Source organism: Lagopus leucura, unplaced genomic scaffold (assembly GCF_019238085.1).
Source record: "Lagopus leucura isolate 7727_CA_CO unplaced genomic scaffold, USGS_WTPT01 Super-Scaffold_100021, whole genome shotgun sequence".
NCBI lineage: Eukaryota > Metazoa > Chordata > Aves > Galliformes > Phasianidae > Lagopus > Lagopus leucura.
The window spans coordinates 7,998,021-8,025,893 of NW_024962274.1; the positions used below are offsets into that span (position 1 = coordinate 7,998,021).

Sequence of the window (27,873 nt, forward strand, 5' to 3'; positions counted from 1 at the left end):
ATATATTTTTTTTTTTTTTTGAGGGGTGTATCTGTAGGGAAGAGTCGCTTCCTAATGCTTCCCCTCCTGCACAGAGTGGAGCTGGGTGCTCTGGGAGACAGCCAGGCACAGCATTGCAGGGCTGTGGGTGAGGGCATTCCTGCTGCTGGCTGGCAGCGGGGGAGCAGCAGGCAGTGGGACTGCAAGACTGGGTCTCCTACTGCACTGAGTCTGAGGAGCTGGGACTTGTCAGCAAGTACTGTGCAGAGCTGGAGCTCTGGGAGAGCACGTCTTAGCAGCTGCAGGGAGTATAGAATATCTTCACCAAAACACTACTACGTTCTGCTGAAATGAGCTGACTAATAGTTTCCCTCTGTCCTGGTTTCCCGCACACACTGCTTTTTGAGTTTGTATCGCCTGGCTGAAGTTGGCCACCACTCAGTAGCAAGGCTAACTCCAATTCTTTCTTGTCTTGTAGAAAACAAGTTTTCTGCCTGCTTGTCTTCAGAAGATGGAGGGTGAATCTAGTTCTCTTCAGGCAGCTCAGCTTGGACAAAGACAGCGAAGGACTCCGGATTTCCTGGTGCTTCACATGGTAGGTGGCAGAGCTGCTGTCGTTGCTGACTTCAGAGGTATGGGTGGGAATTGTCCTATCAAAGGCTCAACATTTGCTGATTCCTGCCAGCATGCAAACTCTGATCTCGTGATAGCAAGTGTTTTTGATAAACAAGTTCAGTAATTCTTTAGGATCGGGGGAGATAATGAGCAAATCTACTTGCTGCATAGAAGGAGGAAAGGCTTGGTTTGTGCTAAATGAAACACATGATAATTTTCTCTTGCTTCAAGAATGAGATTTGCAGAATGAGTGGACGGTGACATTAGAATTGGTGGTTCTATTGTGTTTGGTGGGAAAGTGCCAGGAGGAAAATGTTTATTCTTACTGTAATTAGAAAAGCAGTCCATAGAAAATCTGAAGGTATCCAGCTTTAGATTAGTTCCAGGCTCTCTTGGAGCCCCTTGAAACAATTATCTGTAGAACAGATTCCAAGGAGCCCCCTTTTGCTCCACCATGTGTGTCAATGAGAATAATAATTATATAAAAAAAAAGTAGAAACTGTGGAAGATGTGTATTGAGAATATATTGGTTTACAGTCATTATAACCTGTTAAGTTTCTGCAGCCCGTGGGGGAGATGCCTTTATCCTCCCTTTCTGGCCATACATGCCATGTAATGAATATTCTGTTTCTTTAGGCAAAAGTTGTAATTACTTTAGCCAAAGGTTGGCTGGTTTTGGTTTTCTTGCACTGGTGTGAAAATGCAGATTTCCTCTATAAAAATTAATGGAATATCTTTGGGAAGGATGTCCTAAACTGCCAGGGTGTGGGTTGCTAGCGAGCATGCTCTACTGTGCAGCTCCACACTGGCATGAAACGAGGGTGCTGCTTTATGAAGGATTCATTCTCTAAACCCTGATTTTACTGTTTACAAAGGGACTTCTTAAGAACTGCCAAATTTGTTGACGAACCTGACAGTAAAGGTGTAAAAATTTCTTAGAAATTGGGCATTTAATCTGACAAAATGAATAGTCACGATATTGATGCGTGTGTTGTCCTTGTTTTAACCAATAAATACAGGTTTGGGGAGGTGATGACTCCCGCTTGGTACACAAAAGCACCAGGTTCGCTGTGTAAGCAGAATATGCCTGAAGTTAACCCATACAGTACCATCGTTGTTTATCTTGGGGAAAAACAGAAATCTGCTGCAGGTGTTGTTTTTGATTTGAGATTGTACCTTGTACCTTAGTACTTAGTAAAACTTGCTCTCTGAAGGAAGGACCTCACAGAAAGTCAAAATTCCATGTCAGACCACTTTAGCTCTTCAGGTGCGCGTGGAACTTGAGCGCTGTACAAGACTTGCATTCACTCTGTAAATAAGATGTACGTATTACTTTTGTCTGATCCTACTGAAGGCTGTTCATTTTTTCTGCACTTCTATTGCTGAATGAGAAACAGTTGGTCAATAATTGGAGTTTAACATTTAACTGATATGTATAAAGCTACTTTTCTTTGATTCCTGAGGCTCTGAAAATATACATCAAATTATACAGAACATCAGAATCCATAGCTTTTCTTTCTTAAATATTTTTAAGTCAATGTTTTGTTTGAATAGAGCATAAAGGTCAGTTGATTTAATTTATGCTAATAGCAGAGATATGGTTTAATTTGCTGTTCAGTAAGATATTAAGAAAGAAAAAGATATAATTTCAAGTGACAGCTACAGCAACAAAATTCCAGTGGAAGGGTAGAGACTTGGTATTTTATCTTGCTTAAGTTTGTGTGTTTAGGCCATCGTATGTCAAATAGCAGCACACACTGCAGTGATTGATAGCCCCGTGCTAATGAGATCAGAATGAGAAGTAGATGCAGTTTGATTTCAGAAGTAATTGGTGCAAATAAATAAATAAACTCTCCCATGACTTGAAAACTTCTTCTAATTTGGAGCACATTTATCTGGAAAATGTGTTATCGGCAGTTTTATAATAGATTCAAACTCATTGCCTAAGAGAGGCAAGTCGTTTTCTATGTGTTTATTAGAAATTAGAGGCTATCAAGCTCTATCATTTAGGGGATTTTTCTTCTATGCTGATGTTGTTTTTTTGTTTTTTTTTTTTAAAAAAGTGGATTGTTGTGGAGAGATCTTTTCCTACCAATTTTCCAATGAATTCTGGATCACTTTGAGCAGACTGAATATAATTTTTTGAGAAGCAAAACCAACATGCATGTTTCTAAGTTAGAAAAGATGTGAGTTTTGATGAAGCAAAGAGGTTCTCAAATATTTTTTGCTATGTTTTGGCTTAACATCAAGAACCTTAGCATGTTTATGTACTTCTACAATCTGCAAAACTGGGGAAAAAAATTAATGAACGTGAGCTCTGTGAACTAATAGTGCTAAGGAGCAGTCGTTTTACTTTTGTTCTTTCCTGGTTGGATTGATGATTTCACACTTTTGATTCAATAATCAGATTAAACAGACAAGATCAGAAAACACTACTGAAGGGTGAGGTACAAAAGCATGACCTGGTTAGGGCAGCTCTTAATACAAGAGCCCTGCTGCATTATTATTGGTGCTGGTGCGTGATGCAGGCTGTTGGCCAGCAGGTACTGTTCTGCACTTTATGCTGCAAAGCTGCCTTGGCAAAGTCAATATTTTCTCTTAGTTGGAACTATTCCCATCAGGAGTAAAAAGAACTATTTGCCTTGGCTTGTTTTCTTAAAGGTTGTAGTAGTTAAAATCTTCTTTTTAAGTTAATCTAATCGAATTCAGAAAGTTTTGTTTGTATCCCCCAATGTTTGCTTGTGCACTTTTTGTTTTGCTTTATTCTCCTGTACACACAGTCATATGAAGACTAGTTTGTCAGTGCACAAAGGAAAACAGAACTGATAATGAGAAGTGCACCCATTTGTCTGAGTTTAAGGAGCCTATGGCAAAATGTCCATGAAATGCATGGAGTTCTAAAATGTCAATTGCTTGTTTCTTATAGGAGATACTAGAGCACAACAGCCCTCTTCAAAACCAACATATTCATCTTCTCTTGACCTGCAGTACTATGCAACATTTAAGAGACCAAAAAGTCAATTCTCTCTACTTTGTAAATGTAGTAAGATAGCAACATCTTAAAGCATTCTCATAGAACTGGGAATTCAACTCGTGTGAATTTGGTAGTGTTACAAGGTAACTGGCTGTATTTATTTTACACGTACATCTAAAAGAATGCAATGCAGAATGAATCATGATTCTGTTTCAGTTGAGAAGTTTTCTTGGGTTGCATGAAACTGTAGTGAAGAGTCAGTTGTTGGTGGTGAATTTTTTCAACAGGAACAGTTCTCATGTCTGAATTTACTTAATGCTGTCCAACATACGTTTGTATGTGAGCATTACATCACAGTTTTATCTTACTTGCTTCAGTGACCAGACCAGGTAGAAATCATGTCTGTGACACCAAGGCCTGAGCATCTCTACTGGTAGGTAGCCCTGGGGTTGGAGAAATGCTAGTCTCAGTACTGAAGTTTTCTTCTGAATCCTTCATAGTCATCACTGAGCAGAAACAACACGCTGGAAGTGAGATGCCATGTCAGGTCGCTGCTGTTCTTCCTGTGCACGAAGGCATTCTTTCTCTTTTTCTTTCCTACCAACAATTTTGCAGTCTCTCTGCATTCCAATCTCTCTGTTGGTAAAATGAATTTTCATTTCCCCAAATTAGAGGAATGTATTTAATATTTGCTAAGTGACATCTTCAAAGAAGTGTGCCCAGAGTACTTCAAATGAGACCAATTCCCCATTTCAAAGAGCTCAAAGCGTGCCTATGTGCACTGCAGAGGGATGCTCTGGAAGCTGATCTGGGTTGCCTCCTGCTGCTGACTACAGGGAATACATTTCACCAAGATCTGTGAGTGTCTGTTGAATTATGAACACTTGGAAGCACAGAGCTGCAGCGGCACATGCAGGAGCCCTAAGTGCCTGCTACTTTCATCTCCTGATCCGCTTCTGTTGTGCTTGCTGATGGGGACTGGGAAAGTTTGGGAAGGATGATGAATGGGAGCTTACATTTTTGTGCCACATGTTGTGCCAAGGATAGTGAGGAAAGCACTCAAAAAGGTGGTTGTTCATTCAATGTTTCTTGCCTGTGAAGTCAGTTTTTCAGTAAGCGAGCTGCTGAGAGCATCGCCTCTATTATTTATAGGGCAGTGGGTTTTCCAACCTGTGCTCTCACCAGCAAGTAGAGATGTGAACTGACCGCAGTCTGGAGTGGCTGTTCTTCCTCTGCAAGCTTCGAAGACAAAGAGCATTTTAAAAGCAGGATAACAAAGTAGGTCAGTATTTGTTGCAGCATGAGCACGTGTGGTCTTTAAGACAGCTGAAGACATTCTTTCTGAGAGCCTGCATTTTACAGCACTGAACAGTTTGGCAGTACTGGTTTGGCACACGGCCTTTATGAAAGCTGCATACCTCAGTGCTAAGGGGATTAGAGTGGAGCGTGTTTTAATGAACACCTGTGAAGAGAGCGAACCTGTTTGAAAGAATAGACATGCTGTGCTTCAAAGTAACCCATGGAGAGAAATGTGGAGAGCCATTTTTAAAGAACGCTGTGCAATTTAAGTAATCCAGCTAAAAGAATAAACTTTCAATGCACAGAATGACAAAATGTGAGAGAAAGCATAAGAGAAGGGTTGTGTTATATGGCTCCATCTTTGTTACACTTCTTTTTATTCTTAATCTGAACAAAAGCAAGTACACTTTGAACCTCCTCCCTGAACAGCTATTCAGGGTGTGATTTCAGCAGGGTTTCTCTATGGCAATGGGATTATGCCCTAAATGGGTGTCAGTTGTACCTGCTCTGTGCTTCTCAGCTAATAGCTGTTCTGATCCCTCAGGAAATGAGGGACTTTTGAGTGAGGATGTAACGATCACATTCACTAAAAGAGAAGTAATAGAATTTTTGCTGACTGACTTTTTTATCACTGTTAATGCTTCCTTATGATGGTAATGAAAACTTTGAAATATTCAGCTGATGGAACGCTTTCTGATGAAGACTGACCTGGTCTGTAAAAGGACAGAACTGGTGACTGCATAATGGCTTTAGGAGTCTGGCACAGTGGGCAGCAGTGGTAAAACACTCAATGAGCAGCATACAAATACTGAAGCGAGGGTCTCCAAGGCTCTTTTCAGAGTACTTATTTTGTGCTGAATCTCCTGTGTAAAACAAGTTTCTGCTATGATGTTCAGCTCTCTGAGAGGTGTGATTACTTAAGGTGAGCTGTCTGCAGATTGTCTCTCGTCAGGTTTCTTGCATCTGTTCAGCTGCGACTGGGTTTGGTAATGCAGAAGTGAGAGAACAGCATAATTCAAAACGTGCAAAATGAAGGGAAGTAAAGTCCCTTCTGAATCTGGGTGGAACAGCTTAGCATGGGACTAAAGGAAGTGGAATTTAACTGAAGTACGAAAGGCAAACCTAAGAACAAACAGATAATTTTACATAAATCCTCCTTGCTTCTGAAAACCTGGGTTGCTGCTGTTCCAAAGCAAACATCTTTTCTGTCCGTATAGATGCTCTTCCCCTCACCTCAGCACATCACACCTGGGCAGCCCACAGTGCTCTGTGGTTGAAAAACACCCCTTGGAATAATAAAACTGATCCCAATGGTAATTTGCTATTTCTTGTTTGGGGATTTTGTTGCTACTTTGAAACGTAGAAGAGCTCATCATGCGTACTGTGTATGACTTACGGCGGTCATGGCGTGCTTCTGCTAGATGTTTTGGTTTTTTTTCTTAAAGAAGGAATCACCTGCTCTTTGGTTCTTGTGAAGTATGTAAATAACCTCCAGTCCTCCAGAAATGAGGAGCTATGGTGGAACTGGAAAGGTACCGGGGCAGACGATAGCACGCAGGATCGATCCTCCTGAAGCTCTCCTCCTGCTGGGGGAGCCGTTCCCCGCACAGCATCCGTATGGGGCTGCCCTGTCCCCTGGCGACGGCCCGGCTCCGTTTCGTCCCGCCGCGTCAGGGCTAATGCTGAGGCACGGGGGCTCGTCCTGCGCCCGGCTCCAGCTCAGCGGCGCTCTCTGTCCCCGCTGTCAGCCGCGGGCAGGGCAGCGCTGCAAGGTGCGGGCTGAAGCACCACGGTACGTTCACTTGTGTGTCAGGTGCACCTTGCGGGAGATTAACTGCTGCAGGGGAATGGCGGGGACTAGTTGATGAGCAGCACTCAAAAAGTGGCTTTGACCGACTTCAGCAAGGCTGGCTGCTGTGTGTGCTTAGGCTTGAAGTAGATCAGAGATCTGCTCGCCCTCCCCATGCCCGGTGTGCAGGGGGAAGCAGCGTTCGTGGCTAAGGCGGCCCCTGGGACAGGCGCTCAGCCCTGGGAAAACAAGATATCTCTCAAAGCATCCTCTGCATTAGAGAAATGTGTTTAAGCATCGGGCTGAATGTGAGGAAGGTGTGTGGTGTGGGAAGAAGGGACATGCGTTATTTCAGTTAGAGTTATCAGGTTGAAAATCCTTCATCTTCTGCTGACAAACTCTGCACAGGAGGAAGAATGAAATGTTTGCTCTGGGTCAGGGAGTGCCATAGGATCTACTGACGTTGGAAAATGTCACGTTTCTACTCGGGTTATTTTCACACCAAGAATAGAACCAACCGTGCTTATTGTGAATGTTATTTTAATGACCACTGAGAGAAACCAGTGGGTTGGGTTTCTTTTTTTGGCTCCGTTTTCTGCCGCTAAGCAAACCCTTTGTTGCCCAGACAATCAGCTGGCGGGTGGCTGCGTGCCTGCGCTCAGTGCTGCGGGCCGGGAGCGCGGGGACTGCGGGCAGCTCTGTAGCACAGCTCAATGCAGTGCGTGCACTGGGCTCCACTCATCGAAATCCATCCCTGCAGGAGATGTGAGCGCGGTGCGGGCTCAGCCCCCGCACCCTTACACAGCTCTGCGGCCCCGGCCCGCCTGACTGTGCGCGTTGTACTCAGTGCTGCCCTCCGTGAGGCTATTTGTGCTGAATGGCAGCAAAGGGGTGGCAGTCCGACCCACGCAGTGTTTCTGGGAGTGTTCCACATACTGCAGGTTTGCTTTTTTGTTAAACACAGTAATGCTGTGCCGATGTAGTGCCCAGTTCAAGATGAAATACGTAGGGGAAAAAAAACCGAATGTAGCTGCAGTAATTCACTCCTGATGTAGTAATTCACCCTTTAAAGAGAGATCCTTACTAAGTAGGAAGGTTTGATAATTATTCTGTCACTGTTCCTATTGTTTAGTAAAAAAAAATCATCCCTGTTTTTGCTCACAGTGTACACACTTTGATATATCTATTCCCTGCAAATTCGATACTAAAACACTGCCAGTGTATTTTTCCCCATGAGCATACTGTTCAAGTGAATTTTGGGTGGAAAGTTCACAAGGCAGAATGGGTTCATTTTCTTGTGCTTGCTTGTGTAATACAAAGCTTCTCTCATCCAGTGTGCGGCTACTTGGCTGCATGTGTAACAGCATTGAGCAAAGGAAATATTAAAGAAATACACTAATTTTTGTCAAGATAAGAAACAAAAAAATGTTATGGCAGCTCCTGTCTTCATATATAATAGCATACTAATTTTTTTTTTTATCAATGAGAAGACCTGTAAGATGCTTACATTTGCATATAAATGTATTCTTATATATGAATAATATTCTTGCAAATAAATTTTTAGAGATCTTGCTGGTGCATAATTTTGCATTTCTCAGTTGAAACATTAGAAAAGGACAAGAGAATGTTTTGCAGGCTGCTGCTGGTAAAAATAATTCTCCTGGGGATGCAGGAAGAGGCCGCAGGAAGGGCTGTTGTTGTACATAGGTTGTGCTGTACTCAAGTGAGTGAAAGGGATGGACGTTGTTCTTTCCTAAGCTGGTGAGCCTGTATCTGGATCTCTTTCAGGCTGAAGCATGGCAAGGTGCTCAAGCAGTTTGTGGTGCTGTTTGGTGAAAGATAGCTAGTGTTCTTTTTTTGCCTTAGTTCTCTATTAGGTGTTGGGTTTGCTCTCTGGGGCGTTGCAAAGATACACTGTCCTCAGCAGTCAGTTTCCCTCTCCTGGACAGCCAACTCACTGCTTGTAATGGCTGTGTGTTTCCTGCCTGATGACCCCTCATGCTGAAGTTACTCTGCCATCTCGTGTGATCAAAATATCGTTAAGGATCTGGCTTGAAGTTTCATCAGTATAATGATAGTAATTGACTTTGTTTTGTTAGATAGCAGAAACATCAGTGCTGTCAGTAAACTTGAATGAATGCTGAAACTCTAGGTAAGCTAAAATAGTTATTAGGGACCATTTGGCTACAGAGTGGATGGCTTTGGTGGCTGAAGTTCAGACTATTATGATCAATGACCCTGAACCCGAGGTTTCTTCTCACCTTTTTGTTCTGTCTGTAAGATGGGTCTAAGCCACCCTGGAGCAGGGCCTCCACGATACGTGCATTCCTGGGTCATCCTGTTGGCTCCGCAGCGAGAGACAAAACACTGGACTGTCTTGCTGCAAGTGAGCTTAATCCATGGACGGACCATTAGAGGCGTGCTGAGGGAAGAATCCAAACGGCACTGATTTTAACACACGCCAAGTCTGCTCAGATGGAAGTGGCATGTTTAGGCATGCTTGTCATCTACAGCTGCCCAGCTGCCTTTGGTCCGGCCTCCCTGCTCGTGTTTTCTCTCAGCTCACGTCCTAGCTGGGCACGCAGCACACCGAGCCGGCAGCAAAGCCCTGCTCGCACAGAGCTCCTGCTCTGCAGTGCACCGCCCATCTGCTGCCTTCCCTGCTTGCTTTCCGGTTCACACTTTTTGTCATCGGCAGAGCAGTTTTTTGTTGTGTTAGCTAATGCCCATTTAGCTGACCTAGACTTTTGATTGTTAGAAACTGCAAATGAGCCTTTAGATGGCTAACAGATACTTTTGCAAACAGAAGAAAAGAGGCTTTTTAGCAGAGGGGGAGTACTCAGCTTTAGAAAAGCTGGAGGAACGTGATTTCGCAAATGTATCTCACAACAGTACACTAATTCTTTGTCTGTCTCCAGAGGCCTCGGCCCAAAGGTAGCTGAAATTCTATACCATAATTGCATTCTTTCAAAATTGCAGCTATAAGAGACCATAGTTGTTTCCAGAAAAATGTAAAAAAAAAAAAAAAAAAATGGGATGTGCATTTTTCTGGACATACGTAGCATATGTTAGCGTTCAGTCATAGATTACTTCATTAACCTTTGCTCTTCAGAAGCCTCGAAAAAGAGAAGCATTGGAAGGCAAACTAGTCAGGGGGACAAGCTGAGGGTTTCAGGAAAGGTCAGAATCTGTAGAGTTATGTCCCCAGCCTCTGCTCCGACAAACAGCTCCTGCTCTGTTTCTCCACAAAGAAACAAACGGGCTGTGCAGGTGCTGCAGAAGCTGCTTGTTCTTCGTATTTCTTTTCCTTTATGTTACAGTGCTTTTGCATGGTTTGCTCATTCAGAATGTTTTCTTGATTTTGAATGGAATCTATAGTAACAACTGGAATAGAAAGAAAACAACAGATGAAATGTATCAGACTTTTTAAATGTCTGTGTTAAAGGCAATGGAAGGAAGGATACTTGAGTGACTTGAGCCTGAGATGCTGACAGAGTAGCTTATCAGTGCACCCAGGTTTGATTTGGCTGTAGCTGTTTGATTTTTTGTGCTGTACTATTTGGCATATTTTGGTATCCACCTAGTGACAATAATAAACAGACTGCAGCTAAATGCAGTCTATATTCTGGATTCAATTTTAAAAGTGACTTCTCATGGCCAGGTTATAAGCCTTTAAAATATGGGATCGTAATAGAAACGCTGACAGTACCTTAACAGTCTCTGTGATAGTGTTTCTCTAATGTAAATAAATGGTGCTGCAGGCCTTTTTATTTCCTCTCTCCCCACTTAATTCCAAAGATGGCTTTATCATTCACCAGCTAGGAAACAATCATCTTGTGTGCCTAACCTGCCAGATTGTAGTGGGCTTTTTCTTTCCCTCCTCCTCTTTGGATGTGAAGTAGAACGGGACAAATAGAAAAGATTTATGCTGTACCTGTTCCGTCCTTTAGTGTAGCTTATCCAGAAGACTTCACTGCTGTCCAATGCTATTATGTGCTTAAGTTCAGGAAGCGTGTAAATAAAGACCTTCAATCTGAGCCTTGAAATAGATGATCTTTAAAGAAAATGACATGTGAGCATAATTAAAAGGATGGTCTCTAAAGTTCCTATATATCCTGTATGTTGCACTGACAGAAATTAAGCATTTTCTCCATGAAACACTAGCATTAAAAAGAAAGTGAAAAATACCAAAGCCAAAAATCCATTCAACCCAAACCAAGCGAAAAACAAAAACCCCGAAAGTGACAGCAGTGATTTAAACGATACCCAGGGAAATGCTCATCTGTTACATTCATTTAAAACTCCCTCTTCTAAAGACCGTGTTCTGAGTAGCAATTGCATGGAGATGGGGAGCAGATGGGGCACGTTGTCTTCTGTAAGGGAGGTTATGCTGGAGATAGATACCTGTAAGCCGAGGGCAAAGCTTTTTGGCTGGGGAAGGGCTGGAGCACACAGACATGAGGGCAGAGCCTGTTCTGCAGATGGTCAGGTGCAGTGCTCAGGATTTCTGCTCTCTTCTGACTCTGGAAGCGCCCGGCAGAGTGGAAGCAGCCTGATTCACTGCAGCATGCTGCAGAGCTTCCTGTAATTACGGGTCTAATTGAAGCGTGTCTGGTATTCCTGTGTTTCACCTGGAATTTTGTCTTAGAAAGTCTACAACATGCTGTTATTATCTGGCGCTAGTTGTGGCTTTCTCTTCAGCTATTTCCTTGAGCTAAAAATGCAAAATTGTACTGCCCTGAAGGGTCATTTAGTGGGACTTTTAATGAAATAATAGAAGCATTGCACTCCAGTGATTTCCCCGTGTGGGGAAATGTCACAGTCCATCGGCCTTTCCTGAGAACGCTGCATGAAATTACACCTATTTTCATTACTGTGCTCGAGTACAATATTGTTAAGTAAATATTTGCACCAGAATGTGACTATCCTGAGGTGCGAGTGTCCCACAAGGTGAATAATTAAAGGATGTGCTTTCTCTAGCAGAGAAACTGGTGCTTGATATAGGTTTGATCATTTCACGTGTCTCTTTTGTAATCCATAACTGTCTTGTGCAATTATTTTCATTGTCCAGCCATGCAGAGATAAAAGGTAGAACATGCCTCTCTCGACTGCTCCCAGGGAAACTCCATTACCCTTCAAGGGCCACGTGGCAATGGCAAGCCAATCTGAGGGGGAAGAGGCAGCCCGCAAGGACGAGCTCAGGATGAGCAGAAAATGAAGTTGTTACCAGACAGCAAACAGCAGCCCTCGGTTCTTATGAATATTTGAATGAGTAACTAAAAACAGCTCAGTGGACTCTAAGCAACTGTGACAGCTGAAACTGCCTGGGAAACTAGCAGTCTGCAAGGACTGTGAAGAAAAGATCAGCACTGCATTTTTACCTACACCTCCATCGGTGTATTCTAAAACTTTAGCAGATTCGTTGTCCCCAAATATTTGTTAGAAAACGAAAACTCTGTGTGAATTTTCATAAGCGAGGTATCTGCAGAATCTGTCTAGAAATTGAGAATTCATTAAAATACAATGATTTCTAACAATTTACTCGAGGCAAGAGAATAGCCACATTTTCTAGACATTGAAATATTGATGTTGCTGTTGCTTATACTCATAGAAAATTGGCCCTAGTGAATCTTTCATGAATATCTTTCAGCTGGTTCCACGTGGAAAGAAAGATGATGAGGACAGTTTCCCTGAAGCTGAAATATTCTGAATAATCTGCAAAAAAAAAAAAAGGGGGAGGGGGGGCAGGAACTGTAACAAGCAAACCATCGCAAGGTTAGTTGCTATTTTACAGCAGTTGAAAAGCTATTACAGCAGTTCTGATGGCATAAGGCAACTATCTCTCTTTTTCATGGCAGACTTCATTTTTTTTTAAATGCAGTTTTCTGACTCTGATTTTTTTTTTTTTTTTAATGTGTATTAATTACCAAGCTGCATTTAAAAAAGCTTTTGTTGTGACCTTCCTGGTTACGCAGATGAGAGTTAATGTGTCCTCTCTGAGTTCCCAGCACAGTTTACCAATGTCATTGCTCTTTACCAGGTTCTTCTCACTGGGGCTGCCTGTGTGAGGGTGGATTGCAGAACTGATTTGCTACCATGTTTAAAAAGCTGCTCTGGAATCAAGTTGAGTGACATCTTCCACATATATATTTTTCTTCTTTATTACAATTTCAAGTTTATACTATAAATCTGACTTGAGAACCAGATGAATTGTTCAGATAAAATGTAACTGGCGTGCCATATATGAATAACGAAGAAAGAAGTAGGCATTTAAACAAAGATGAAGAGCCTTTTCAACAAGAACTGAAATTACATTTTTCAAATGGCACTTCATTCTGACACATGTACCATTTTGAAGCAATGATGTTGGCATCAGCATAACATCTGCAGAGCTGAAAAAGAGCTCAGAGCAACTGGTGCTGCCACCGAGGTAGCTGTGTCTAACCTTTTCATAAGAGTTCATCCACAATGATGTCGGAATAATTGCTCCTGTTAAAACAGACAAAGATTGGCTGGCACACCTCTTGAGCTGCTGCCCAGACCTCTTCTCTATGAGCTTGGGAATTAGAGTGCCACAGTTGAGTCATATTGCTTAGTTTGCTCTGCCTTTGCTCCCCTGGAAGGAGTAGGTCTGGTTCCACCTATTCTGTCAGTACTCTCAAGGAAACGACATATATAGGATATTTCCTGGCACGTGTAGGATAAATCACAATTTGGGCTACAAGTCAGCGACAGAAATAAATGTGCTCAGAATTCTTCATTCCTCTTTTAAATTTTGTATCAGTTGTGATATTTGTAACACTGTTTTGCTATTTATTTTGGTTACCTCACTAAAACTTTACCTGTTTGTGGTTAACTGATGAGATCTAGGTTGCTTTTTGGCATAATTACTTTTGTTCACCTTTTTGCTCTATGTTATGTGGTTAGTAATTTGCAGTTTTGTTCCTGCAAATCTGATGACAGCTTTTGTGGACAAGAGAGGGCTTTACAAGGAAGAAAAAAGAGAGGTGGGGGAAGATGGGAGGAAAAAAAAAGAAAAAAAAAATTCTCAAACCACTGGAATTATAGGACCCATAGCAGAGCAAATGTGTAAAGGATGCTTTCTTGGTCTGCTCCTCTACTCTGTTAGCTTGAGACTGGTCTTCTGGATTATTTCAAGTGTTTCTAAGCTTGGCTATACCTTTATAAGCAAAGGTTATTAAATGCCACAAAATGCCACAGGCCATGGGCTCGAGTAGGTCTAGAACAGAACCGGGCTTGTCTGGAAAGACCTGTTTGCAATAAAACAATGCTCCAAAAAGGAATGAGCTGAACTGCTGTTGGAAAGGCTGTAGTTCCTGCCTGTGCTTGTCTGGGGCAGAAGTGTCAGCAGGGCTTAGCAGTGACCTGGTGTCCTGCTGAAGGACGCGGTGCAGACAGAAGGCTGATGCCCCCCTACGAGGGCCCATCCTGCCCTTTGCTTCCCAGCACATGTGAATGGTTCCCAGATTGATGCAGTTGCTGCTGAATGTAGCCCTCTCCCAGGAGCAGCACCCGGCTCTGCTGGAAGGTGCAGGTGGTGTCACAGCTGCCTCTTGCTCCCTTGGTATCTTAGAGCTGCAAGCAGAGCCCCCAGCCAGGGCCACTGTCATTCCACTTATGCTCCTTTCTGTTGTTGCTGCTTGTTGCTGATTACTGGCCTGTTGTTGGTGAGCCCCTTCCTCTTGAGGAAAGCTCTCTGGGACTGGGGGTAGCTCAGTCTCTAAATTTAAATGTGTACCATGGTGCAAGAAATAGGCCCAGCAAAAGTCTCCACCATCTGCTGTGGATGGGTACAAGGACACTCCCTGTGGGAGGTATGTGAATGACAATTTGTGCCCTGGCACTTGGGTGCAGGAGCTTCAGGATGCTGTATGTTGGCACATGCACACAAGTATGTGTACAAGTGCAGATTAGTGCAAATACAACCTGAAGGCAGGGTGATGTCTAGCATCGCTGTTCTGTGTGGGTCTGTCAGCAGCCCACCTGCTCATCCATCTTCCTTTCTCCAGAAACGTGCTGTGAAGGCTGATGGCCAGAGCTGGCAGCTCCAAGTTCCTGCCTGCATCACCTCTGTAGCTGTATAGATTTTCCTGAATTCATCCTTTTCCAGACCTGCAAAAACTGAACTGCTATTAAAACAAACAAACAAAAAAAACCCAAAACAACAACCAAAACCACCTAAGACAAATTCCTTCCTTCTAAAAACAAACAAACAAGCAAAAATACCCCCACAAACAAATAAATACAGAGTTTACAAAAAAAAAAAGTCCACAAGAATCACTTGCTAATCTGATGACATAACTCTTCAAAGCCACCAGGCATCACTGTTGCACCTCTGCCTGAGCATTCTTCATTCTGTTAAAAGCTGCAGATTATCCTGTTAATTAGTTGGGGATTGTTTTTTTTAATCAGTATTTATGTCATTGTGGGTCACTGCCTGCATACAGGACTGCACACCCAGAGGGATTATTTTGTCAGTTTACAGCCACCCTGTTAGCTCTGACCACGTCTTGCAGAACACAGAGGATGCATATTCTTGGCTTTTCTTTGATTTATTTAGCTATCTTTCAGCTGTCTTTTGCTTCACGTGTGTCAGCCTACACACGGTAGATACAAGTGTGCCTAGCTGCACTGCACTTCAGTAGGTGAGGATGGAAAGGACACAGGAGCAAAGGCTTACATTTACAGGTACTTCTGTGAGATGAGCTGTACAGTGAGTTTGTGGTGATGGGTGGTGCACAGAAGCTCTGTCGAGAAGATGAAGGGTACCTGGTGCTTTCCTACCTCCTTGCTTGGGCATCTGCTGAAGGAATCTTTCCTTTCTGAAGCATTCTCGAATTTATTAGGCAGAAGTGTGCAAAGTAACTGTCATAAATAAGAAAGTATTTGAAATGATTTGTATTTTATTTTCTAGCTTTTTAAGCAGCTAAGGAAGTTCAGCTTTATTCTGGGTGTTTTCCATTTCTTGCCTCTCCATTCCTGGTCCTGAGTTTCCCAATGGGATGTTGAAGGCAGTGCTGAGACTTCACAAGCTGTAGTGGCAATGAGAAATAGGTCCTTAAAAATAGCTTTTCTTTGTTTCATGTTTTTCTGGGCAAAGTACTCTTTGCTTTTTTTTTTTCCTCCTTCTAGTAAATGAGTGCACCAGGCTTGACAGTAGCTGTTATGCAGTTACCTGGACCTGCACCTACCAGGAGGCTCACTGCCACCAGCAGCTTTCATTTCACCATGACAGGAAAGCAGTGCTCCTGAGATTTCAGTGTCTCAGGGTTATGCTGGAGTAGGGTCTCTTTGGGCGTGCGTTAGTGACCTGAAAAAATAAGGATTGGTATCCTGCTCTCCACTGGAGACGCGTTTCAGCAGTTACTGGTGATTCTGGAAGTAATTTCCTCTGAGGTTTTCTTGGTTTTGTACACAAAAAACAAGATCTGAGAGTTGTTTTGTAGCTGCTACATTATATTTTTCCTATAGGAGACAAAAGCCAGTTTCCTTTTGATATCCTCTTACTAAATTCTGGAAATACTTGTATTTTAATAGCCAACAATGGAGATTTTTCTCTCCGTGGTTCTTTGCACACAGAGGGATTTTGTTTTTAAGGTTCAGTGACATAGTTTCTGCTTTACAATACTTGATTATTCTTTGAGTACAGAATAGACTGGGGGATGGAGTTCCTAGTCCCTTGCTTCTAATTTCCATTCAAAGTAGCCCTTTACAAAAATCAAAATTAAAAAGGATTCTTTGCATGAGTGGAAGATGGAGTTACTGACTTTTTGCCATAGGAGTGCATCACTCACTGCTCACGTCTGTAGCAGTGGGACTCGAAATGAGATGATGGAACGGGATTGCTGTATCAAGTCTAAACAATTGCTCTGAAACTGGAATTGCTGTAAATTAGGGAAGACTTAGCTCTACTTAAGAGGTGATAAGTGTGTAGATACTCGTTGTTATTGATAACTGGGGATTTAATTGCTGTAAATCTTTTTTCTAAAACAAATCAAACAAAATAGGCCCCAAAAGGGCTTTTATTTTTCTCTTGGATCTTGATTGTACAATGTTTGTAGAAATTAAAAATAAAGCATGCAAGATTGTTGTGTGTACATATATGTAAGTCCCATCAGAAATCCCTTTATGATTAAGATGGGCCATGAAAGTTTGGCTCCACACTTTCTTCGGAGGATAAAAGGGAATCCGATTTGTCATTTGAAAAGGACATGAGGTGCCTTGAATGGCAGCTTTCTAGAGTACCAAAATCATAATATCCTTTATTAATTGGGATGTCAGTGTATAGCACTGAGGGCACTTCTGTATTCCACTCCTCTATTGATGTTGCTGCATGCCAGCGTTACTGAAGGTGGTTGAGAGGAGAAAGTATTCTGTGTGAAGCTGTGCAGCGGTAGAAAGTGAATAACCTGAAGGAAAATAAGAAAGAAACGGGAACAAGTTCAGGTTGGGGATTATTAGTTTGGGAATTAACAGCCAAAAGCAAAGCAGCAGTGAGGTGAAAGCAAGCTAAATACTTGAGAGCTACAGTCAGACCACGCAAGGAGGCTTGTCGAGACATGACAGGCCTGACACGTTCATCAGCTTTTTGCCAGGAGTGATGGAAGTGCTTGGATGCGAATGGTATAGAATGTATGTTCTATGCCACGTATGCAAAACAAAAAAATAAAAACCAACAACAAAAAAATAATCTGGTTTAACAAGAGGCTTGGAGGCTGATCCAGCTAAACTGGTGGGGATCCTTGACATCAATGCTTCTAAGTAATTGCGCTTGTTCTGGCAAACAAATCCAAGCTTGTTTCAGCCCTACTGAGGAGCAGCTGTCTTTACCCAAGTTAACTAGATTGTTTTAAACCACAGAGCTGCTGGATGCAGCCCTGATGGTTGAGCCCACGTTATAAACGCAACTGCTCTGCCAACTTCAGGTGAAGAAAGTACCCCCAATGGCTTGAACTGCTTTCTTATTGCCACTTAAAGGTGCCTTTGGTCCCATGTGGTGCTTCTCTGGTGATGATGTTGCAAGGTATTGCATCTTTTCTTCTCTCGATGCTGAGTGGATGCATCTAGTGCTACTGCTGAATGGGCTCTGCTTTCAGGTGGTGCCCTGCTACCCATGGGCTGAGCTCTCAGTGGCAGCAGGCTGGGTGCTCTAACTCTCCCAGCAAGTGGAGCTGCAGCAGGGCTGCATGGCTGTGCTGCTCCCTCTGTCGCTCCACGTCTCTGTGCTGGGAGAGACTGATTTCACTTGGAGCTTGCTTCTTTCTCAGCTCCCATCAGGCTCCCTCCTTTGCCCCTCTATTGTGTTAGAGGCAAAGATGGTGAATGGTTTCTATGAGATAACCTTCATGCCATGCTGAATGCTCCTTAGTGCTGCAGTCACACGGGGAGATGTTTGCATCTGCAGCGTAAAGGACATGCTGTGTTCAGTGAACAAGGGGAGGAAATGTCTGTACTGCCTCTGCCTATCTGTAAGGGCTGCTGTTCATGATTAAAGGCTGAGTTTTCTCACCTCAGAGACATTCTAATGTCACAGATGGCGCGCTTTAGTTTATGTGGGGTGAGAAGACACACTGAAAGAGGATATCGCAGTTAATGAATTAAATAGTATCAATAATAATAAGAGGTAACCGAGTCAGAAAGACGGAGAGCTGTTGGAGAGGGTCCAGAGGAGAGCCACAGAGGTGATCAGAGGGCTGGAGCACCTGCCCTAAGAGGACTGGCTGAGGAATCTGGGCTTGTTCAGCCCAGAGAAAAGAAGGCTGCAGGGTGACCTCATTGCAGCCTTTCAGGTACGTAAAGGGAGCTTGCAAACAGGAGGGGAGTCAACTCTTTGAAAGGGTAGATAACAGCAGGATGAGGGGAAATGGTTTTAAGTCAAGGGAGGGATGATTTAGGTTGGATGTCAGGGGGAAGTTCTTTACTATGAGAGTGGCAAGGTGCTGGAATAGACTGCTCAGGGAGGTGCTCCATCCCTGAAGGTGTTCAAGGCCAGGTTGGATGGGGCCCTGGGCAGCCTGGTCTAGTATTAAATGTTGAAGTTGGTAGCCCTGCCTGTAGCAGGGGGGTTGGAGATTCATGATCCTTGAGGTCCCTTCCGACCCTGGCTATTCTGTGATTCTATTAAGAGTGATTCAACATTCTATATGCATGATTCAGTATAATTTATCCAGTGCTTGAATCTGATCTTCAAAGTCATCTTTTTACGTGTGGATTCCCTAAGTGTGCCTATGGAACTGCTATTTACTGTATTTTTACTCCTTCATCTCCACTGCCCTGTAAATACAAACTGCAGCTTTCAAAATTCTTCTCCTTTGTCACTTACTGTACATGATTTATTTCTTGCTAGGACTGCAAATCAGATGCTCTGTCTTTTCAAACGTTACTTTTCCACGGGAGGAGTGATGAAGCTGGGCAAATGACACTATATCTCATGCAGAGTATCCTCACAGTGACTCACGCTAGCGCTGACATTGCCAGTAGTTCCTGGAGCATTGCAAACTCTGTAGCTGTATCAGGAAGCCATCTGACACCTTGCTGCAAGATGTTTGTTTGCACTGTGCTCTAAGCAGCTGTAAATAAACATCTTGCAACAAGACAGTGCTTTTGCCTTTAATTCGGGAAGAGGGGAGGATTCAAGCTGTTTTCTTCTGGCTGCTTTTATGGTGCTAAGTGGTTGCTGCTGCATCTGCTTTGGAACAGACCAGGGACTGCTCCTGGACTAGGTGATCTTAGTGGTCTTTCTCAGCCTTAATGATTCTATGGTTTTTGCAGGTCTGGTTTCATCCAGAAACCCTTGAAACTCCTCACCTTAATGTGGGGATGATTAAGATGCTTCATCCCTCTCTTTTTAGGTCAAGAATCTCTTCGATGTAACCTGTTAAGATCTGAACTGATATGAGGAGAGAAGTCAACCCCCAGGCCCTCCCACTGCCAAGTTCTTGCCAAACCTGGTCTGTGCCCACCTGTAGGGAAAAGCGTGAGGCCCCAGCCTTACCAGCCCTCTCGTTCCTCATGCTGCTGGTCCAAAAGCCAAACACAAGAGGAAAGGATCATGTTTCTCTTATCTTTTTTTAATTGCTTTTAACTTGCCCTGGAATTTCTGCATTGCCAGCATCACTCTTAAGAATTTAAGAGCTGGTAATTCATCCATAGGTAGTATTAGGTATAACTTATACCCCTATGTTCATTCCTTTCGCTTTTCACTCATCTCACGTCCCCTGGGTAAAGAGAGTGACATTCACGGAGAGAGAGAAGTTAGGTCAAAACTGCTCAATTTTCCTCCAGCGCTAAACTTAGCTGAGCGAGTCCTGAAGGACAGGTGTCTACTTTCTAGAAAACAAATGATATATTGATTTCCTGTTAAAAGCAAGCACTGACAGGAGCATTCAAAACAAAAGCCTCCTTTCAACAGAGCATTTAAATATGGGGCTGCATAAACAGGAGCGCTGTGCTGCTGCCGCAGCCCATCGGCGCCTGGCTCCAAACCCTGCCTTGGAGGTGCACAGGGCAGCTGTCACAGCGGGCGCTTCCTTGCGTGTCCCGGGCAGGCTGCTGTGAGCTGCAATTGCACAGCAGCTCCTGAGTCTGCACTGGCTTTTCTTTCCTTTTTGTTGTTTCTTTTCCCTTCTTCACTCCCAGCTCCGTGCAGATGCTTTAGTGCAAACATCAGGATTCCTATCGAGTCTTCCTCCATTTAGCAATGATAGGGATGAGGAGAAGGCAGTAAGATTATTTTTTTTATATAACCAATTTTATTTCCCTTTTTTCCCACTACTAAATGCTTGTGTGTGCAGCAATACTCATTTCCCAAAATCCCATCCAAGCAGTTCCCCAGACAAAGACAAACAGAAGTTTTGTTCATTTCTGTTTTTATTCCTCTCTGATGAGCAGCAGTGCTCCGTGTGCTTTCCCATTCGGAAGCATGTTTGGCTCGGTTAATCCACTCGTGTCTTTGCCCACGTGCAGGCATGCTGGGTACTGCCAGTCTGATTGATAGTTCTTTAGTGGCTACTCATCCTGTAGCACAGAACAGGAGGCCTTACCCTTGTTGTTTCACTTGCTGTGCAGGCGCTGGGACTGACTGCCCCCATCGATGCTCCCAAGGCCTGTCCTGCTGCACTGCAGCCTCGGGCAGTCCCCAAAGCACCCTGCAGTGCAGCAAATGAGACCCTGCATCAGCCTTCCCTGCTGTGATTGCTGAGAGCTGTACAAGAAGGAGGGAGATGAACTTTCAGCTATTTCTAATTTGGAAATACCTGTACCTTGCTTCAAGCAGATAGATATTTTACTTAAAATTGCAGGAAGCTATAAAACACTGCAAAATGATGGCAATAGGATTGCAACCGTTTCTTAAATAGATGAAAGGGTGCTTCAAAGCCTATTAGTTTAGTCAGTTTCTGTTTTCATCTTTGATAATTGTTAAGAAGGATGAAATAGCATCAGTAGGCAGCTTCTGGATGACAGTCTTTTTTAAAAGGAGCCTTCTTTAAGCAGAGGTGCTCCCTGCAATCCTGCTGTCTCAGGAGCGTAGCAGAGCTGTGTGTGTGCACACTGACTGACTTCAGAAGTATTGCCATCATTTAAAAAGAAAACATAACTGAATAGCTTTAGAAATTGTTTTATTAATTGAGGGGTTTCATTTTCAGACATCTTTTTTTTTGAGCCCATTGTAATGCAATATGTAAGTTTGGTAAATAGGAATGCTATTAGTGTTCATGTAATAGTTCATTTGAAAACAATTTCATTAAGTTGTAAAATTTCTCTGCTCTCCTATGTATTGTACAGTATGCAGTAATACTTAAAAATGTGGTTTTAGCCATACAATTGAACTTTCGTATTTTGCATAGAATCTCAGATCTTGTTTTTGATCCTCCAAGTGCTCTCGTGATTATTCCCATTTTTACACTGAGAGTGCTGAGAGAACTTCCTGGTTTGGATGTTTCTTGGGGGATGTTGGTCATCTTTAGAAGTTAGAATACCACGTGCCAGGCAGTGAATTCACCATTGTGATGTCCTTAAATTCACTAAATATCAGATGTTCCAGTTAAAAAAAAAAAAAAGAAAAAATTAAACAGTGTAAAGTTTACATTTGGAAATGTTTCAGAGCTGGTTTCTTAGAAGGTGCAGCTGACATGTATGCTGCTGATCTGTGGAGCGTATCCAGCCAAGTTAGAGCTTATAATGAGCTTGGTGGTGGCTGGTGTTGGAGCATGTTCTCCCCCCGGTAGCACTTTGGAAGCAGTCAGGGTGGCATTATATAAACAGAGATGAAATTAAATTACAAAAAAAAAAAGGGGGGGGAATTAACTCAGTTTTTGTTGCACATGCAGCCGTACAATTTGCTCAACCCCACTTCACCCAGCGCTGCCTGGAGCTGCAACGTTCTGCACGTGCCAACGGCACATCGGTTTGGCTGCCCTGCAAATAACAACTAACCTGGCGATGAAGGCAGGGCTGTGTTCTCTGCTGAGCTGTTTTTGCAGCAATGATTTGAGTGCCAATTTTTTTTTGTAACCCTGCGTAGGTAGATTAGGAGGCATGGGGGATCATTTTTGAATAAATTCTTGTAGCTGCTTTTCCCTCTGTATGTAAAGAATCATATTATTGGGTCCAGATCTTTTCCTTTCATCTGGTGGCCTCCTCAGACACCGTTAAAAGTGCCTGTTTCCACCTTGCTTTGTCCGACTTCTGCCATCCCAGGTTTTCTGCTGCATACAGAAGAGCCCAGTTTATAAAGATACAGTACTGAGAGACCATAAAAGAGCTCCCTCTGTCAGCTTGTCATGCTTTAAAGGATTGTGGGCACCCTGAAGAGAAGATTAGTGGAAGATTGTCCAAATTGTCAGGGGTTCTGAATTTTTTAGCAGCCATTTTCTTGCTTAGGCTTAGAAAAGAAAAAGGATAGTCTCTCTCTGGGATAAGGTGATAAAAGCACAGGAGTGGTGAAATTCCCTCTGCATAGAACACCGATTGCAGCCCACGTGGAGCCCAGTTTTTGCAATACCAGACCCAAGTATCTGATGTAGTGTTTTGAGACCTAAATCTTGAGCTTTGAATATACCCCGACTCTGAAACCGAGGAGCCCAAATATGGAATGGGATATACTTTCATGCTGCTGTTTGCTGGCACTGAATCACATGAGATATCTCTTTCATCTTCTGTTGATTATGTGGGTGCCTTCTGGAGACACTTTATGTTCACAGGATCTCAGAACAGTTGTGGAGGCCACCTGACCCAACCCCAGCAGAGCAGGGGGCCCGGAGCCACTTCTGGGGATCCGCAAGGAGGGAGAATTGCATTTGCATAGCTAAGCTGGGCGGCCAGTGTCAGTATTGGGAATTTCACTTGTGAACTCTTCTCTCTTCTCCTGCTCTAATCCAAACTAATGTCTGGACAATTGCTCTTATATCACTATTTCAGTTTCCTTGTCCCCCCGTGGTGACATTTTGGCATGCTGAGGTGTAAATGCATCCCTGCTCACTCCCCTGTTCCTTGCTTCATCAGGGGACACATGTTCCCTTTTGGTCAGAGGCCCCACTGCTGGCTCCTCAAACTGCCAGGAGCTTGGGGGGACCTTGCAGTTCCGGGCCTGTCCTAAGTGCCACACTGGGGCTGTGACAGCTGCTGGTAGCAGCAAGGCTTGTCTTTGGAGGGAAGGATGTCCAGCTTTGCTGTCTGGCAACTTGACCCAGTGACTTATAGGGCAGGTGGCTGCAGCTTGCTGCCTCTCCTCAGGGCTGGATGGCTTTCTGCCTCACTAATATGCATCTGTGACTGCCTCGCAGCTGGGTACGTGAGGAGGAGGTGCAGGGCTGAGCCCTGGCATTGCTACATGCTGTCTTGAGCATGTGCTGCATGATGTAGCACACTGACCTTTAGGGAATGACAGCTTTGCTTCCACCTCGCACACATGGTTTCCATGTGCACTGCGCAGTACTTCTGGGACATGCCAGCTCTCTGTGTTCACATCAATCCTCTGGATGACACACACAGTAAATTCACTGCTTCTGGGAAGGATCAGGTGTGCTGGTGCAGCTGGTCTGTCCATGTGCTGGTAGAGCTTGCCGGCTCCTGGCGGTCCTCTGTACGGCCCAGATGTCCAAAGGTCCTCACTGCACATCAAAACCACAGATCTCACAGGGACAACATTTCTCAAAACATTCCCTTAGGAAAGATGCCATTATGACAGAGGGGAGGTAAGTTATCACTGGTGGCTGTGCTGGGAATGGGCTTCTTTTGCATACCTGAAGGATAGATGAAGAGGAGCAAAAGAGCAAATGGTTGGAACTTCACGGGAATTAGTGACTCTAAAAGAGCTGATCCTAGGAAAGTATTGTAGGGCTGAACTGCAGAGATTACCACAGGCTGTCTTTGAGATCACACCAAAGAGCTGCAGTTCCACTGAGAGTTCTCTGAGCCAGCAGCTTCTGAGCTCCCACCCAGTGCAGCTACTGCATGTCCTATTTAACCAGCTGGCTCGTGGGAAGCATCACTGCTTGTTCTGCTGGGCACGTAAGTGTAACCCAATTTGCTACTCACTGCTGATGTAAGACAGTGGGAAGTCAGTGACACAGATCTGGTCTGGCCGCCATACACAGCTGTAGATTCCCTCCCTTCCACAGGCTTAGCAGGGAGAACTTTGCTGTCCCGTGTGTTTTCAGAGCAGTTGTGCTCCCTGCCAGTGAGTTGTTGGGCACCTGGAAAGAGTTCAGGTGAAATACACTGCATAAGCGTGCTGTTTGGAAGAAATGCAAAAGTATTTGTGCTTGAAGAAGCTCGGACCATTAGCCAACAGCCACAGCAGCGAGCCCTGCTTTCGCAGCCAAGTGTAAACTTGGTGAATCTTTTATATAGTGCCAGCAGTTTCACTATTATCTCAGGTGCATGAACTGTGCAGCAGTTGCTAATATTTTGAGTGGCTAGGAAATTCCACTGAACAACCAGTTTTGTGGCTGGTCTGCTCAGAATTCATACCTGCAGGACATTATCTGATGTTTCTTTAAGGAGCTACTGCCTCTGGGAGATGATACATCTGGGAATATATTTCTGGGTCAGTAGATATTGCTAGGCAGTACAGGATTAGAGATATAACCAGCTACACGTCTACAGTATCATTTGTTCCCAGTCTCAGTGGGTAATAAATAGTTTCACAAAGCACAGCAATAGTCGATATACCTACTAAACCATCTGTTCAGGACTGCTCAAATGGAGTTGCTTAAATAATTATCCCCTAGGGGCTGTTTATATTTTAGAGTATCTGCTTGTCCTTTAGATCCTTAACCTTTAGACAGGTCCACATAGCGATGCTGTGATTTATCTTCTTTGTGTGGTTTTGACCTTCTTGTGGCAGATTTAACGCTACCTTCTGCAAGAATGTAGCTGATGTTAGAAAGGAATGACTAGGCATGAATTTCTGTACTTTTCAATTGGTGGTGCTTTTATATATGAGCTTTTGTATTCTGTGCTATTAAGCTATCAAATTGAGGCCAAATAATCCAAGGAAGCTGGAAGAGAGTCATACAGTCCTGTAATGTAAGAACTGTGTTTTAGGATCGCGCTATTCCAAGTATGCTTACTTAGTGTGCCTTATTTTCCTCTTCATCTTCTTTGCTCATGGCTTCTCTTCTCAAAGCAGCAGTAGTCAAGTTCTTAGCAAATCTGTTTAAGCTTCTTAAGCTTCTAAACCTCCTCTGTCTGAAATGTAGGGAAGAAATCTTATGGGCTGGAAGAAGACGCAGCAAAAATAGATTTGGGAGGTTTGTTTCCTGTTGATTTAACAGTGCAGCTGCCAGTAGGTAGATTCAGCTTGCCTCACAGTGTCTAAACACCCTACACTTCTAATAGAAATGCATTGCACATGTTGCCTTTGGGATGTATTTTTAATGATCTTTGTCCCAGTTTTCTGCTGGTAATTTTCAACTCATAAAATGCAAAATGAAGATATTCTGGCCCCCGCTCTTTTATCTGCATGGTAGGAGGCACAGCTCTTGTGTTACCTGCCAGAGGCTTCCATGGTTGTAAAAAAGAATACTCAACTTCTTCTGTAAGATTCAGTTTTAAAATGTAAGCATTTGCTAACTATATAAATAGGTAAAATGTTAGTTAGGCTCATCTCAGGAAATGAAACCAGTTCAGCGCTGGTAATGATGGTAACATCCCTTGCTGTTGCTTAGTTTTCAGATCCTGCTGTTGTTTAACAAAGATTGCCTAAATTTTCTACTAGGATGTCTTCGTCCCCGAATTTCTTGTGGTGCTGTCAGCCTTTATGCTGGGAGAGAAAAAGATTATTTTCCAATTGCACTCTTGCATAGAAACTTCATGGGATTCTAGTCTGAGATGGAATTATTTGTTATGTAGTCTTTGGTAGATGTCATAGGAATACATGAAGAAGGTCAACACCATTATCTCTTCTGCAGATGGAGAAACTGTCTCTGTAGTTATTGCACACGAGGAGGCTGTCTCGCCTTACTGACGTGGCCTGAACTGTGCTGCAGCCCATAACTGAATTTGAACTTGCCTCAGAATTTATTCTTTTCCATTGCACCTTCAGAGCCCAGTTAACCTTTTTAAGTGATTGTTTCTCCAACAGTAAATATGAAATATTATTGCAGAGATTGCCACATCTTTTTTATTAATTACATTTGAGCTTTATTATGTGAAATGGAAATGACTTAATTGAGCCGCTCAAATCTTTAAAGTTGGCAGTATTTTCCTGCCAGTTTTGTAGCAGCCAATGATCAGAAATACTGAGGGCGTAGATTCTGAGGTAAGGGCTACACATGCCCACGTTTCCTGAGTAATTCTCTCCGTCTCAACATAGAAACTTTTCTCACTTATCTGAGCTCTGAATGTCCAGCAGGCTCAACACAGGAGCTCTGCGTGAGCACTTCAGAGGGATCTGTGTGGCAGATCCCACACCAAGCTGCTCTCTGCCCACAAAGCCCTGAAACACGAGGTTGATGGCTCTGAGCACTTGGGGCTTTTCTGCTTTTCACTGGTGATTTTTACACAGCTCATTCAGCAAATTGATGGTTTGTTGAGGGTTGGCTTGAGACAGCACTTTAAATGAAGAAAAGGAGATGAAGAGGATTGAAAGTGCAATTGAACTTAGATCATACACAGCCAGCTTTTTAAGAATAGGCATTTGAAAGAAAGATTACTTTCCTGCTTCAGGATCAAATCCAATCTTTGCCCCCAGAGGTAGGACTCTCCTACATAGCTACATGCCCACGTTGTTAAATTTAGACTTTCTCATCTTGGAAACTACCTTTGACTTTGGGAGATGAAAATACAAATTGGAGAACCACAACTTTTGTCTGGTCCCACGTGAAGGGATGTTGGAGGGAAGGGAGGGAAAAATGCCTATAGAAGACAGCCTGCAGTTAGTGATGCTAGACTCGCTCTTTGTGGCTTAGTTCACTGTCTGTAAAATGCTTTTTTTTGATGTTGTTGTTGCTGTTGTTTCCAATGGTAGTAACCATACTGGTATGTTGCTGCATCTCTCCTGTATCCAAGGTTGTGAAAGTGTGATTCCGTTTGGTATTGCTGGGGCAGATGCGTGCCCCTGCCGGAGTACAGCAGCCGCAGGAACAGGCTCATTTTGCCCTCATGCTGTGGCAGACAGGAGTGGGGAGTAAGTTCAGCAACTGGCTCAGGGTTTCTGTGTTCTAGTAAGGGATTCAAACTATCAGTGATTTAAACTCATTGTTTGCATCCCGTCCCAAATCTCAGTAAGTTTTATGCTGTGCTTCTCTCTTGCACATTGAAGATAAGAAATTAGTTTGCTACAGCACAATTTCTTCTGGCTGCTGTGAGGTGACCGAAGGATCCTTTGCAGAGCTCGTCCTCAGCAAGACATCTCTGTTACCACCAGTGCTGTTTATGTATCATGTTCCTGCTGCCTGTCTGTCTGCTGCCCCTCCGCCCCAGAAGTGACCCAAGAGCAACTTTGATTTTAATAGGAAACACAAAGCAGTCTGTTAGGGAGGGCTGAGGACTTTCGTAAGGAAAGTTCTGTATACATGTAAGAGATCATTGCATCTCTACGGCTGGCAGCTGTTTCCAGAGGTTAGCAAGCATCTCCCCCTCGTGCAATCAGGGTGTCTGCCAGGTTAGATATTTCTGTCCTGGCATATCTCTAAAATCATAATGACTTTTATTTAGCATTAATGTGGATGCCTTGAACATTTCTATGGGA

At 43.5% G+C, this 27,873-nt stretch overlaps 1 protein-coding gene across 2 annotated transcripts in view; it reads left to right on the forward strand.

The window, feature by feature from the left end:
• Window positions 1–463: 463 nt before the first annotated feature.
• Window positions 464–27,873, forward strand: part of EPHA4 (EPH receptor A4) — a 202,412-nt gene continuing 175,002 nt past the window's right edge. Inside the window, exon 1 of one of the 2 annotated variants that reach the window (XM_042878583.1) lies at window positions 464–574. In XM_042878583.1, coding sequence (XP_042734517.1) covers window positions 491–574 — 84 coding nt within the window. In that variant the 5' untranslated portion in view covers window positions 464–490. The remainder of the gene's footprint in view (window positions 575–27,873) is intronic. The other variant, XM_042878587.1, reaches the window with a different exon arrangement.